Genomic DNA, 14,933 nt, shown 5'->3' on the forward strand with positions numbered 1-14,933 from the left:
GAGACGGTGTCAAGGCCTTTGGTCACACACCAAGCAATGACCGAGGATGCTGCTGTGCCTCGGGATGCCCTCCAGAGCCCCGGCGGACAGCCCACGGTCCATACAGGCCCTTAGGTGGGCCACGCCTGTGAGCACGTCCGGGCCGCTCAGCCCTGCCTGGGCTCACCCCTCAGGCAGCCTCGCGGGAGAAGTGCCGAGCTGGGCCCTTCTCTTGCCGTCCGGCAGATAAAGACGGTGCGGAGCCGGGTGCCGGGGCGGGGCGGGAGCCGGCCGGGGCCGGGGCTCGTGGGAGCGGGACGCTGCCAGCTCCGCCGCGGTGCCGTGCGCCGCGCCAGCACCGCCAGCCCCCGCCGGCCGCCCGTCCCACGCCTTCGGGTACCGCCCGCCACGGGTCGGGGTGCGGGCCGGGCCCCCCGCCCCTCGGGGGCGTCGGGGTGGGCCTCGCTCCCCGGGGGGCCCCGGGGCCGGCCTGTCCCGCAGCTCTGCCCGGCTCCCGCTCCGCCTCGGAGCCGCCGCGGATGCCCGCTCCGCCGCTGCCCCCGGGCCCCGGCCCGGGCGCGGCAGCCCCGGAGCCCCAGGCGCGGCGGGGACGGCGGGCGGGGCCCGGCCCGTTGCCGCCCGCCTGATGTCAGCGGGGCGGGCCCGGCCGCGGGCGGCGGTGTGGCTCGAGCGCCTCTGCCTCCGCCCGAAGCGGCGGTACCGGCCCTGCTCGCCGGCTCCCGGCTGAGACCAGGTAAAGCGGGCCGGGCCGGGCCGGCGCCGCGGCCTCCCCCTCCCGTCGCCTCCCCGCGCCCGCGGCCGCTTTGTCTCTTGTCCTCCGCCCGGCGGAGACCGACCCGGGAAGCGGCCGGGGCAGCTCCGTCCGGCACGCAGGGCGCGCGGGGCCGGCGGCAGCCGCGGGGCACCCCCGCGGCGGGGCCTTGGGGACGCTGGGGCGCCGCGGGGCCCGGCCAGCCCCCTCGGCCCGGCCTCGCCGCTGCGGGCCGGGGCGCTGCGCAGGCCCTGTCCGGGGAGCCCCGGCGGCGGTTCGGCCGGCGGCGGCGGCGGCAGCGGCTCGGGGGGGCGCGCCGCGGGACGGCCGCCTCCCCGGTGGGGCGGAGCGGGGCTGCGGCCGCACGTCGCGGGGCAGGAGCACGGCCCGGTCGCAGCGCGGACGCGACGCGCTCTGCTGGGGGCGGCCGGCCAAGCTGCCGGGGGCGGCCGAGGTATTCGGCCGCGTCTCCTCGTCGTGAGGACGAGGCGAGGGCTTCCTGGGTCGCTGGGAGCAGCAGAGGCCGGGAGGCGCAGGCGCGGCTGGCTGCCTCGCCCCGCCGCTGCCGCGGGTCAGCGGTCGGCCCGGGCGCGGACAGCCGTCTCCAGCGCGCTGCGGGCACTGCCCGTGTTGTAACGCACGTCGGCTCTTGGCGAGCGTTGGTCGGCAGCGTGCCAGGCGTTCCTACTTGCCACCGGCCTCGCGGACCCCGAGCATGGTAAGTACTATGCAGCGTTTATTCCCGAAGTAGTAGAGCAGAGGCTAATGCACAGAGAAATTGGCCGGGTAGTTTTTAGCTGCGTCTCCCGTGTAAATAATAACAACTGTCATACTACAGTACAACACTTAAACCCAGACTTTCAAAGACAAGTAGCATCCTTACTCCTTTAGTAAGTTTAGCTATCTTGTTGGGTATCTTAGTTCAGGTGTCTAATTCCCTGAAACCAGGACCTGGCACTTGGTGCTTCTCATGTGAATACTGTCCTGCTTTGAAGATGGCACCTGGGGCTGCACTGAGACCCAGAGAAATGGATTCGCAGTGGAAGAAACAGGAATCAGTACTAGGGAGTCCTGTTTCTCGGTTTCCCATCCTAATAAGTAGACTACATTGGAAAGGAGTATTCAGAACAAAATAAACTATAGCTTCAACGGTCCGTCGCAAATTCTGTAAGATACAAGAAATTCAGAAAAAATACTCCAAATGTGGAAAATCACACAGCCTTCATACCTTTGTTCATTGAAAGTCTGGTGCTGGGCATGTTTTGTTTGAAGGGGAGGAAGCAAAGATTAATTTTGCTCTCTTATCCTCTTTCTTAGATAAAGGTGGCCGTACCGTATTCGTAATTTATGGTAAGACTCAGAAAAAAGGCTGTCTGCAAACTGAGGGGGGGCATTTAGATCAAAGATTTGTATATTATAAAGAAAGCAGGCTGTTTTTTTCATAGCATAAAAAACACGGGGAAAAAAGAGATTATAAACGTAACACAAAAAATGTGCAGTCAGCTTTAAAACTCACGCACAGATTTGGCATTTACTAGTTTGTCTACCTGGACTGAGCTCTCAATTTTGTCCTACCCAGGTTCATGCCAAAATATTGAGTTGCCGAAAAATAGACTGGAAGGGAATCCTGGAGATGATCTAGTCCAACTTCCTGTTTCAGACCAAGACCAACCATACCTGTTTGTTACTACTTTAAAAAAAAAAAGTCTTAAATGTTAGAGACCGCATAATCTTCAGAGCTTCACTAGCCTTACTTTTTAAACATTTTTGCTTATTTCTGTTTTGTCTTACTTTAATTTAAACCTATTTGCAGTTCATGTAAACAAATTCACAGTTGTCCTCTAAACTGTGAATATGAGAAACAAATGATTTGCCATCAACTTTTTTCTGTTTGAAGACTGTTACAATAACCAGTTCCTTTGCCATCTTCTCACTAGATGTAGCGCTTAGCTTAGGCCTTGCCAGTGTAGAGTGCAAGAATTACTTCATGCATCTAACATATATGCGTACTATACTATAAGTATAATGCTGGCTGTTTGTACCTTTTTCGGTGATGGCAGCAGCGTGACACTGATGCACGATTAGTTTGTCAGGCACTATGATCCCCGATTGCTTTATTTTACAGTAATGCCACATAGCCTAGCAGCCCTATCCTGAGTTTGTGCAGTCAGTTCTGGCCTTTTGTAGAATATTGTTCTTATCTGCATTGACTTTGTCCATTTTTCAGACCATTTTTTTAAATTTTTCTTCTACTACTTATAGTCCCTCTCAGTTTCAGATTGCTTGTGGGTTTACTAAGTGTACTCCTGATTTTGTGACCAAGGTGATTAAAGAAAACAGCAAACAGCATAGGAATAGCAGATTGATGTTTGGACCCTCACTGAAACATACTTTTTTTGACACAGAACTGATGATGATTACTTTCCGGGGATGGATATTCAACAAGGTTTTTACTTTTCCTGAAATTTCATCACAGCTATGCTTCCCTTGTTTGCTTATGAGAACCTTATATAGGTACTGCTAAAAGTCTTACTGTAGTAAAGTTGTTATTCTGGCGCTTTTCTTCTGTCCCTAAGGCCTTTTCCTCTGACGTGGGAAGGAATCGGATGGATGTTATGTGCCTTGTCTTTACAGACCTATGTTGGCTGCTAACTCCTCTCCCTCTTATCTTCTAGATACAAACTGGTAATTTGTTTGATGATTTGTTATCAAAGTTTTCAAGGATTTGAAGGGAATCTTGAGAAAGAGTGACTGGCACATTTGCCACTTCTAGTCTTCAGATACCTCATTGTCCTCCATGAGTTTTGAAAGGTAACTGTTAACACTTCTAAGACAACATTTTTTGAGAAGAAGTCTAGACTCGACAGTTTTTAAAACATCTGGCTTAGATAAGCACTCTTTAACCTGTTTCAGGCTTGTTTCAAGGCTGAAATCTTGCCCTTTGTCATTGTTGTTTAACTGAGCTAGCTCCCGTTTTCTGTTAACCTTTTTAGAGAAGAACGCTAAATGCTTCTGCCTTCTTGACATTAGCCACCCAGTAGTGTTCCCTCAGAACAGCAGACCAACAATTCTTATGGTCATTGTTTTCCTACTAGTGTGTCTATAGATCATTTTCTCATTGCTCTTGATATCTCTGGCCTTCTTGATTTTTGCCCTTGTATGCTTCTGCCATTCTTTTATACTGATCCTTTAAGAAAGCCGATACAGTTCTGATTTCCTTGTTTCCTCTATTTTCTTGTCATACCTGAGTCAAATCACCTTCTCCCATTACATTTCTTATGCTTTCTTTGCATCAAGATAGTTTGCTCTTGTGCCTTTAGTAAAGAAACTGCCATCTCTTTGTAACTCTTTCTGTGTTGTAAGATCTTGCTTGCCAGTTATCTGTTTATTGACGTCTGCACCTCGCAATCCATTCTTTGTTTTTCTGCCCTCCTGTTTTCTTCCCAAAGGTACATTGCGCATGGCCAATGTCTGCCCACTTGCATGTACTTCCCTTGTTGTTATAAACACAATCATTTTGTCTCCCCCCCCCCCCAGTTAGTTAACTGTTTCTATTGTAGAAACACCTTCAGACGAAAATCTGGAGTTTGAAGAAGGACTTGGCTTAGGTAGGCATTTAAAATGCACTGACGAAGAGCGTATATTCTCTAGGACAAGCTAATAAAGAAGAGGTGCTGGCAGGATAGAAGTGTAAAAGAAGATGATACAAGGAAGGATATAGTTGTTTAATGTTCTGTCGGTAAGAAAAGGAGCTTATTCTTACACACTAAAGGGGAAGACAGTAGCAAGCTTGGAGACCCACTGGTAAGTCCAGCAAGGATCAGTAGTGGAGCACCATAAACTTGCTTAAAAAAATGAGGGCTCATGCTATACTTGAGCATCGAAGACAGCTTTACTTTCTCTTTTGGAAAAAAAAAAAAAAGAGGAATTTTATATTTTATTTGAGAGTAAGCGTAAAGGAAGACCCTTTGAAATGCTTTCATTCAGATGGAAGCAGAATTCTACTTGAAGGGAATTGAACAAACTGCAAGACCCCGTTGTAAAACTTCTGAGGCACTTGAGGATCACAGACTGCCAACTGTCCCATCACAATCCCAGTCTCCTTTACAGTTCCCTGGGATAAAATATTTTGTGCACATGAAATCTGCCTTCTCCAGATGGCTAGCAAAAACCTATGAACAACTTCATCTTTTGAAAGAAGGATTTAGTAATCATAGGCCTTGTGGTGTTCTTTGGCATTGGGGCAAAGTTCGGACAATATTTGAAGTTGTACATCTTTTTGTATACCAGAAAAACTTTTCAATAATACGGCTTAATACATGCTAAAGGAGCGTCTTCTGGGAGCTGACCAACCAACCACTAGAGCATCCTTCCTGTGTAGGAATTACAAATATTTATAGCCTGTTTAATGTTCTCAACATGCATGTGCAAGCTTGGATTTCGCCTTACCCCCAACATTTGTTAACACAAACTCCTATTTACAGTGTTTCACTATGTACAACCTTTTGTCTATAACTTCGCATAATAACAGTTTCTTCCAGGCCAGGTATCGTTTTTTTGGTCTTCTGCATTTTTGGTTCTACAACAGGTTTTCAAATAAAATACATAGAATTCTCATCTATAAAATACAGAGAGGTGCAGACGTTAAAAAAGAGAACCTGCACAAGCGGATTTAAATTAGTCTGCTCAAACTAACTAGTTTTTAGGCAAAAAGTTTAATGCTGAAAGCGGGAAGCGGGGGGCTTGGCAGCTCCAAATCCGTCACCGCTCCGCGGGCGGCACTCCCGGTGCAGAGCCCGGTCCCCTCTGCTGCGCCCTCCCTGGGCGGCGAGGCCGCCGGGCCCGGGTCCCGGCCCCGGCCCCGGCCCGCCAGACCCGCCCGGCGGCGCCCGGGCCGGCGTCTCCCTGGCAACGGCGCCGGCGGCGCGGGGCGGGCGGGTCGCGCGCCGCCAATCGGCGCGCTGCAAGATGGCGGCCGCGGGAAGCGCGGGGCGGTGTGGCGGCCCGGCCGGCGGGAGGGAGGCGTAGGGCCGCGGCTGGGCTCCGCCAGGCGTTCCGCCTCCCGCGGCGCCCTGCATGGAGCGCGGCGGCAGCCAGCTGGACCCCGGCTTCTCGCAGCAGGGCACGCCCCGCCTGATCGTGCAGGACTCGCAGCCCGAGAGCGCGGGCGCGGAGGAGGACGCGGAGCAGGCCTGCCTCGGCGTGCTGGCCCGCCGGCTGCCGGCCCGGCGGAGCCCGAGCCCCGTGCTGGTGAGCGCCCGGCGCGGGGGCGGCGCGGCCCGGCCCGGCCCGGTCCGGTCCTGTCCTGACGCGGCCCGTGCGTCTGTCTTGCAGGAGATCGTCTGCGGCCCTGCCGGGCGCCGGGCACCGGCGGGTGGCGGGGCGGGCCGGGAGCGACCCGCAGGTAAGAGCTGGGCGCAGGGCGCAGGGCCGCGGCGCGCCCGGGGGGCCGCAGCCGTGCTAAGGGCGCTGTGCTTGCAGAGCCGATGGAGAGCCCCGCTCGCCCGGACGCCGCCGGCCCGCAGGGCCGCGTCGCCGAGGAGGTGCCATCGCCCGGCGGGGAGAGCAGGTGCGTGGGCCGGGCCGCGGGGCCGCCATCCCGTGGCGAGGAGCGCCGGCTCCCGGCCGCCTCCTCCTGGGCCTCTCGCCCTGTACAATCGCGAGGACGGGTTTAAAATACGGGCTCGGTGCGGGCTGCGGCCGCGCCCGCCCCGGTGTGGCGCCGGAGGCGCCGGAGCCCGGCCCGGCTCGGCTCCTCGTCGGTGGCCCGGGGCGCCTGGTCGGGCGGCGCCTGGTCGGGTGGCGCAGCTGCGAAGCAACCCCTCAGAACTCGGGTGGGCTGCGAGCAGGCAGCCTGCAGGAAACCCCAAAGCGATGTGAATCAGTGTTTCTGTTGCAGTGCCCTTGGAAAGGTTGGAGAAGGAGGTGAAGGTGATGTTGAGGACTGCACTGCTTCGCCGTGTGTGGAAGGTAACTTCTGCATCTCGGGTCTCGTCTTGGGGCTGTGAATCTGATCAACCGTCTGTGTAGTTTTTCAGTTCAGCTGCCTCACTTGTCTCCCTAGGGGTAGTTGTGGAAGTAATAATGGGTCAGAAATTGGCGTCTTTTTCTGGAAGCTGATTTGTATGCTTTGGTGTTTGAAAAAACTGGTGATTTCATATCATTGTTAACAAGGATCTTGGAGACAGGAAATGGCTTACAAGAGGCATGGATGCATCCTGACCATTAGGAGATGGAGCCTTTTTATGGCAGAGCGAAGAACTCCTGGCACAATGGTGTCATCAAAGGACTTTCAGGCACAGACTGTGTGTTGTCAGGATTGTTTTCTCGTTACGGAATCCATATCTGCTGCAGGACCTAATGGCATTACATAAGACCTTGCTGATTAACACTGGTTTCTGAGTTAATGGCTACTGTCTGTGTTCTGTTACTGTATTGGTACAGCTGAGATCAGAGTGTGTTAGTTTATTCAGAGTTTCAGCAATAGCCTGAATACTTTTCTTGTTAGAGGGTGTATCTTTTGCCCTTGTAAAGTGATAGATGGCTCTTCGATTTTTTTTTTTTTTTTTTTTTTGGTGTATATATTAGTTATGGATGTTTGGTGTTAGATACAGGCATGTCACAGCTGCATTTTGGAGCTCTAGAGCTCTCACAGAGCCAGGACTTCGAGAGTGACTTCGTGCCCGATGAAGGAGTTGCTAGGCATCAGTTTCACCCTGGAGCTGCTGTCCCTTCTTCCAGCCTTGTGAAGAACGATACTAAAGATGGTATGTGAAAATAATCTTAGATGTCTTTTTGTTGCTCTGTCAATTCTCTCCGGTTTCTTTAAATTATAGATGTTACATTTCTTTGACAGGAAATAGTGTTAGTAGTTTTCAAGAATGAGTTCACAGCTCATTGGTAGTTGAAGACAATTTTGCCTTCTCTTTCCTTTGGGCTAGTTAATTTGTTTTCTTGCAGCTGTCCAACTGCTGTCACTGATTCTTTCACCTCTCTTTCCCAATTTGTTTTCAGAATATTCAGACAATCTGATATTGAATTCCCTCCCTGGTAAAAACCTCATCCTGTCCTTTGTTGTTGTTGTTGTTATCATTGATAGTTCAAGATTAATTTTTTTTCATATAAAGCTTGTCTTGATATTTATGTAATTTACAGAATTACACTTTATTCTCTTTGTATATTAATGCAGGTGACCCGAGTAACAAATATTTTTTTTTTTTTGCTAGAACTGTGTGGGGACAGCATGGAAACTGTCTCCAGCACAGAAACACGTACTGCTTTGGAAGGCCAGCCGGAGAAGTCTGAAAGGTAAAACAGTCCATGTTCTTTGTAGGTCTCTTGCTGACATTCTGGAAGTTGATTTGTGTCTTTTTTACTAGGTTTTTAGACGTAGGAGGGTTCAGGCTTCAAGGCAAAAGAGAAAAGTGAAGGGAAAGATGAAGTACTGATGAGACCTTTTTGCAGCAGTGCTGACTAAGGAGTGCTTTCGCCATTCCTAGCTGAGAAAAGAGGTGGTGTCAAACTCTTACACACAAAGATATCAATAGGTTTATTTTTAAGGGAGAAGTGCACTGGATAATAATATTTTATTTTAGAATTTTACTTGTAATTTAGAAAATTACTCTTAATTTTCTTAAAGTTAAATGACTGGAATATATTAAAAGTAATAATTCTGTTTAAGTCACGGAAGTTATTTCAAAGTAACTTAATCACTGCAGCACAGGCTTTGGCCTCACAGGAGAAATCTAGAGGCTAAGTGGTGGTTATTCCAGGATGCTTTTGAGTATTTGCTATTGTAAGCTTTATAGTTTTAATTATTTTTAAATGTGAAACTTCAGTTTCTTGAAAATTCTCTATATATCTTTTATGCCAGATAGAATAATATTTAACTCATCTTGTATTGTCATATTCTGCCACAAAATGATATTAAAAAGGAGGTGAAACAAAATTCCTAGAATCCACATTGAATAGAAGTCCGTAGAACAATCTGCATTCCATTTAAGCGTCACTTAGATTGGTAGAAAACTTACAAAACAATTCTGAAAATGTGACTTGTCAAGGATGAACATGTTATTTTGTCAGGAGAGAGAGGTTGGTCTTCCTTTCTCTCTTTCCCCATCCCCCCACCCCCCCCCTTTTTTTTTTCCTTTTTCTGTGGTGTACACAAGTGAATACTTTTCATCTGTGCTGATAAATTTTCTTTACAATGTTGCAGTATTACTTCATACTTTGAATTTCTCAGGTCAGTGACTGTGTCTTGCTTTTCCAGAACCCTGCAGGAAGCAGCAGAGCATACCAGGAAACAAATGCCTGTCTGTGACCCCACTAAAACTGAGAAATCCCTTGATTCTGGTCACGAGGAGTCGGATATCTTATCAACTCAGGAAGAGATGTTCCCTGAGAATAATGCAACAGGTAACAATAGGCAAGCAGAGCAAAAATGTCCATCCCAGAGGTCATTGTAATCATCATCCCTACATGATCTTTTTAGGCATGTAGTGTTTTAGGGTGCAGAGTGCTGTGAGTATTTTCCATGCAATTTCTGCTGAAATTGAGAACGCTTTGGAAATGAAAGGCCACAACCTCTTTCACTATACTATGGAGCAATGTCTAAATGACGCGTCTTGTTAGAACAGTTACACTAGCTTGTTAAATACATTTAATTTCCTTTCTTTCTGTGCCCCTTGAAGAACAAAACAAAAAAAACCCCTTTTACCCTCTTCTGAAACTGGCAATAATAATGTTCACCCTTTGTAGTGACACACAATCTAAAGCGTGGATAAGTCTTGTAGGCAAATATTGTAGGCTTTCTTATGCTGGGTAACTTTGGCAAAACATTCCACCTCACTCTTCTGAAATGGCCTTCCTGTTTGGGATAGGACAGGATTCTGCAATCAAAATCTTCGTGCCACAATTTTGATCAGTCTTATTTGTCATCCAGGTTAATGTTCCTTCCCTGTAAGAGAAAACATTACATGAAATAGGATCAGGAGAGACGTCATGACTGTATGTCTTGCTAGGAGGATGCCTATGTCTGGTTTTGGTATCCACAACTGAAAGGCTAATAAAGAAATAGAAAGGTTCTTAACAATCTTAATAGTGAAAGGCCTAGAAAATAAAGTTTTGAAAGGCAACTTTGTCACAATTTATAAAGCATGACCTAAATGAAGTCTTGCTTTATGCTTTTTGTTTGGTTTTAATTTGTGCACAGCTGTGTCTATACCAGTATGACCTTGTGCATGAGCCCTCTGTATCCAGAAGGTTCAATAACAACCTCCTACTCACACTGAGTCAGTGGTCAACGCAAGGTGTCTTTTCTTCTAAGAACCTTGCCTGTATTTGCATTCTAGTGCTGGATCAAATGTGCTGATATTGAAGCCGCTGGGGATTTTTCTCTTAAAATTCCCAAGTAGGAAGGCTTGTACAGTTCAAGCCTGATAAAAATCTACTCTATAGGTACAAACATATCTTTTTCATCTTAACTATATTATGCTCACATTTCACATACTGAACTTTCATGTGCAGTCCTTCTCCAACTCTGTGTGAAAATCAGCTTGTTCTTGCCTACCTGAGAAGTAACTGTGCAGTAGTGTGGATATCATTCCTCATAATTTTCTGATCAACCTGGTTGTTGGCCAAATTTCTAACCTTATTTCCTTTTGTTCAAAACCGCTGCAGGGAGTGGCTGTCCAATAACCAGGGTGGAGGAGGGAAGTTCTCTGGCGTGTACCCCTGCTCGCAGTCTGCAACTCTTGCAGCTCTCTGGACAGGGATCCCTTGTACAGGAGAGTCATTCCATGTAAGCAAAAAAATCCCCAAACTATTGCAGTAGCTTAACTGCAATAGTGCATTTCCACCACTCTCTTCTTTATTCCAGGACTTGTGCTTGATTTTAAGCAATCGGTGTTTTAATTTTGCTCTATGAGAGGAGCATGGCTTTGTTTTGCAATGAAATGAACTAACGATGCCCGTGTGGTCAGTGGCCATTTCTCAAGTCTCTTGCTAGTGAACACCTGACACTCTCATTTTATGAGAAGACTCCTGTTGTGACAAGCTGGAGCTACATTTGGGGAGAAGTTAATGCATTTTCTAGTGATGTATGGTCGTCTTTTCCATGTTCCCTTTTCTTGGTCTGCAGTGTCTCTTCAGGCCTAGTTGTTCCTCCCCCTGTTGCCTTTGGATCCAATGCTCTTGTCCCCAGCAGCCCTACTGAACAGGAGCAAGCAAAAGGTAACATTTTCTGCATACTGGTCTGTGGTTGTGTTTCTTGCTCTGTGGTTTAGTCTGAGCATGCAGCCTTTTCAAAACCTGCTAAAATTATGTTTAAAGAGTAAAGCAGGATTGAGAACACTGAAGGAGGTAGGTGAAGGGAGATGTGTATTTGTGACTCAGATCCTGATGTGCTGTCGATGTTTCCTGCGTAGCTATCATAATAAAATTAGTACCGTCAGCTAGCTCCCCTTCACTCGAAAGATGGGAAATACTTTGTATGGGATACAGATTGCTGCTTGCAATTGTCCTCCTTTCTTAGGGACAAGCCGTTCTTGCTACAGGCAGATATCTGTAGTAAGTATATACTGTTAGGGCAATAGAAAGGACAGAGGAGGACTGCTTCATAACATTTTACCTTAACTTGGATGACTTGTACAATATTTTAAAAAGCTTTCGTATGTTATGTGTGTGTATTCTAGAACACCATGCCAAAAGAGGGATTGTTCTATATGATACTTTGGTTCTTAAACATTTTCTCTAAGCACCCGTTTGCCATCAGGGATAAGATACCCATCCACACAGACTTTTAGTATGATACAAAATCGCCATTCCTTTCTGTGAGGTTCCTGTCACAGAATGTGAAATATTTTTAGAATAGATATTTTGTTAGCTGGGGTCTGAATTTCGTTGTATTTTAATAAAGATAGCAAAAGGAAAAAAAAACCTCAGGGAAATGCTTTTTATAAATTTCAGATACCATTTGCTAATTGTATAAGTTCTAGACCTGTAGCAAAATAGTTACAGGAATTCTTAACAAAACACTTTCTCCCTCCCCCTTAAATTTAAGGATATGGATGTTTTTGTTGAGAATTTTTTTTTTTTCTCCAAAACAAATTCACCTGGAGAAGAGATTTTAGATTCACCCATTAAATTATGAGAAAGTTGCATATGCCACTGAAGACAAGTCTTGTAATAGAATGTTGGAAACTTTAGGTACAATGCAAGAATTTGTTAGTAATGTATTTTCTGCTCTTTCAAACCAGATGAACAGATGGATATATCTATCCCTGCGGAAGGAAGAGAGCTGACGCAGAAGCAGAGAGGAGATATGCTAGTGGAGATGGCCATCCCATGTATCCCACCAGGACCTCTTGTCCTGCCACAGGCTTCAACTCCAGTGTCCCAGGGTGCCCCATCCTTCTTTCCTGGATCTTTACCTATACCATCACAACCAGAGTTCTCTCATGTAAGGGTTCACGTAGATTTCTTTTCTGAGGTTTTTATATGGCTGTTGCAGAAGAATTGTGTTTGAGTCAGCCTATCCGCTTCTGTGTTGAGCTTCCCTACTAAGCTGGTTCTTGTGTGCTTCCCTGTTCCCACCAGTCACAGTTACATATTGATCATACTGTGTGGCAGTTTATCCTGCAGAGAAAATGCAGAACAGCTTAAGAGGGCACAGTGAGTTACTGAATGGAGAATTTGTTGTCTTTTAATCTATGCTAGCAACCTTTTTTGTGTCTTCCCTCCCCCCCCCCCCCTCTCTGAAAGGCTGCTGCTTTCTGATGCTGAACTGGGCATCCTGCATCTCAAACTGTGTCATAAATTAGACTTTTATCAGGATAGACCTTAGCATCATTTGTCATGGAGAAAGTGAAGCTGTTTTGTAATAAAGCATTTGTATTCTCCTACAAGGCTATAATTCATTTACTGTGTTTTTCAGGTTGCTTATTCTTATTATCTGTTCTTTCCTCTGTGCTTTCTGATTCTGGAAGTTATTACTTTTCAAAGGGATTTAACAGACAGTTGGTGGCTTTATAGCTTAATATTACAAATTTCATCAATTTAAAGCAGAAAATAAAGCTTGTACTAGAGACTTCAGTAGTCGAAGCAGGGCTTCTCCCTAGCTGAAAGCAGCTTTCGTGCTAATATAATAGATTCCTCCAGAGAATCTTTCCAGAACCCTTGGTTGTTTCACTAAAAACAGCTACTGATTTGCCATACTTGACCTGTGCTTCATGATTTAGTAGTGTGAGAGGTGTATCAAGGATTGTGTCTGACTTTGCCACAGAGGTACTAAAAAGTAACGGGTGGTGATAATTTTTCTCAGCAAGAACAGGGCAATTATGACTCATATAAAGGGGGGGGGGAGTTTGGGTTTTTTTTTTTTTTTAATCTGTAGTTTTGTGCTGAGCTTGCTCTGCTGCATAATCCAGTGTAATGTTCTAGGAATAACAAATAAACAGTCCTACTCGGGCTGCCCTGATGCTCCATGTCCCACTTTTTTCATTTTAGGATATCTTTGTTCCAACTCAGAGCCCAGAGAAGAAGCATGAAGGAGAAGAAAAAGCTGCTGCTTTAACCCATTTGTGCTTACCAGGAGATCTCTCTGGACCCACAGATGCTTTGTCAAAGATGTCTACGGGTGACTCTGTGTCACAGCCTTCCGAGTCCTGCGAGCTGATGCTGTCTGCGAGTGAACGTAGCCAGCCCACCAATACAGAGGTCAGTTCAGGCTCTCTGAACACAGGCCAAGATAGCGAAACCACACAGGTAGAGATGATTTCTGAACACAAGGCCTCAGACTTGAGACTCTGTTCTGTGGAGAATGACAACATAAAACTGAGGCTGGATGCAGGTGATCAAGCCCTCTCTGAAAACTGTGAAAAAGCAAAAAAGGAGGATTTACAGACTGCAGGAGAGTCTGTAATGCAGTTAGTTAGTGCAGATGTAGCAGGAGACAGGTCATTAGTCCCTACAGCTCATCGGGAGATCGAGTGTATTTCTGGAAGTCAGGCTGCTGCAGATCAGTCTGGGCTGCCTGAGATTTCATCGTACACTCGGGGTAGAGAAGCACAGTCTGAGGATTATCCACTGGAAGAGACTGCTGAACCTGAGGCAGTTCCTGAGACCCAATGTGAAGAACAAGAAGAAAAACTGCAAGTAAAAGAGAAGCAAATAAATGAAGATGGGTCCCTTGTTAATGTAACACTTTCTCAGAGGTTTATTCTTGAAAGGGAAGTACAGTGTCATGAAGATATGGAAGTGGAATTTGCTGATGGTTCTTGTAAAAATAGCAAAAATTTGTCTGATCAGGCTGAAGAATTAGAAGAGATTGGACCAGAAAGCCGGGGAAAAGAAACTTCAAAAGGTTGTACGTCTGGCACTGGAGAGGCGAAGAGCATGGATAAACTGTCCTTTAAGGCTGCTTCGGAAAACATGCCAAAGCTCAATAAAGTTTTATCTAAGCCTTCTGCGGGGGAGTTACTGGAACAGCACAACAATTTGTTTCCTAAGTCAAAGAGTGACGTTCCATCGGAAGTGGCGTTGTGTGCCAAAAAACACCCGGGTTGTTCAGAATTAGGACAGATAATGATAATAGGGAATCAGCCACCACTTCAAGAGAGAGGGGTTGACGTGCTGGTCACTCAGCAGGAGAATTGGGTGCCAAAGAATACGGAGGATACTGTTATGACGAGGAATCTGGAACAAGAAGAGCAGATAGAGCCACAGGAGAAGGCAACTGCTAAATCCCCCAGTCCTTCCAGTGGTAAGTGAATTTAGGTTAGTAGTTCACAGGTGTATATTTTGAATAATGCCAAGGACAGCTGTGTACAATCCTCAGTGTTTTCAGGGAGCACTGATCTTGGATGTGTGTTGAACAGTCTCTCATAAGAGCAGCGCTACATGTTACTGTTACACATGTTAACATGCCTTTACTTTTTTCCCCTTTGTCACACTACTGCAGGCAAGAATGATAAAGTAATTCTTGTTCCTAACAGTCTCGCTGTTTTATGGCAGAAACACAGAGCAACTTTGAAAACTCAGAATGTTATGACTTTGGCAATGGTCAGGGACTTTTGTAACTTCTCCACCCCACCCCTGAAGCAACACCAGTAATGTCCTTGAAAGGAAGAGGGTGTGTGGTAGTCTGTACTTTCCTTCTTGTAGGTCTCCTTACTTTTTTTTTTTT

The 14,933-nt window shown here is 47.0% G+C and overlaps 1 protein-coding gene across 10 annotated transcripts in view; it reads left to right on the forward strand.

Annotated features, from left to right (window-relative positions):
• Nucleotides 1–652: 652 nt before the first annotated feature.
• TP53BP1 (tumor protein p53 binding protein 1) overlaps nucleotides 653–14,933 on the forward strand; it is a 37,322-nt gene continuing 23,041 nt past the window's right edge. The window contains exons 1-15 of one of the 10 annotated variants that reach the window (XM_075506559.1): nucleotides 653–733; nucleotides 2,069–2,101; nucleotides 3,427–3,562; nucleotides 4,403–4,555; nucleotides 5,870–6,001; nucleotides 6,086–6,155; nucleotides 6,233–6,320; nucleotides 6,651–6,721; nucleotides 7,360–7,518; nucleotides 7,978–8,059; nucleotides 9,021–9,166; nucleotides 10,430–10,550; nucleotides 10,890–10,981; nucleotides 12,007–12,209; nucleotides 13,256–14,510. In XM_075506559.1, coding sequence (XP_075362674.1) covers nucleotides 6,238–6,320; nucleotides 6,651–6,721; nucleotides 7,360–7,518; nucleotides 7,978–8,059; nucleotides 9,021–9,166; nucleotides 10,430–10,550; nucleotides 10,890–10,981; nucleotides 12,007–12,209; nucleotides 13,256–14,510 — 2,212 coding nt within the window. In that variant the 5' untranslated portion in view covers nucleotides 653–733; nucleotides 2,069–2,101; nucleotides 3,427–3,562; ... (2 more) ...; nucleotides 6,086–6,155; nucleotides 6,233–6,237. Of the gene's footprint in view, nucleotides 734–1,405; nucleotides 1,470–1,565; nucleotides 2,102–3,426; nucleotides 3,563–4,402; nucleotides 4,556–5,702; nucleotides 6,002–6,085; nucleotides 6,156–6,232; nucleotides 6,321–6,650; nucleotides 6,722–7,339; nucleotides 7,519–7,977; nucleotides 8,060–8,112; nucleotides 8,263–9,020; nucleotides 9,167–10,429; nucleotides 10,551–10,889; nucleotides 10,982–12,006; nucleotides 12,210–13,255; nucleotides 14,511–14,933 lie in introns of those variants that run through there. The other 9 variants (XM_075506560.1, XM_075506563.1, XM_075506562.1 and 6 more) reach the window with 9 other exon arrangements.

The sequence above is a fragment of the Mycteria americana genome, chromosome 6, assembly GCF_035582795.1.
Source record: "Mycteria americana isolate JAX WOST 10 ecotype Jacksonville Zoo and Gardens chromosome 6, USCA_MyAme_1.0, whole genome shotgun sequence".
Taxonomy (NCBI): Eukaryota; Metazoa; Chordata; class Aves; order Ciconiiformes; family Ciconiidae; genus Mycteria; species Mycteria americana.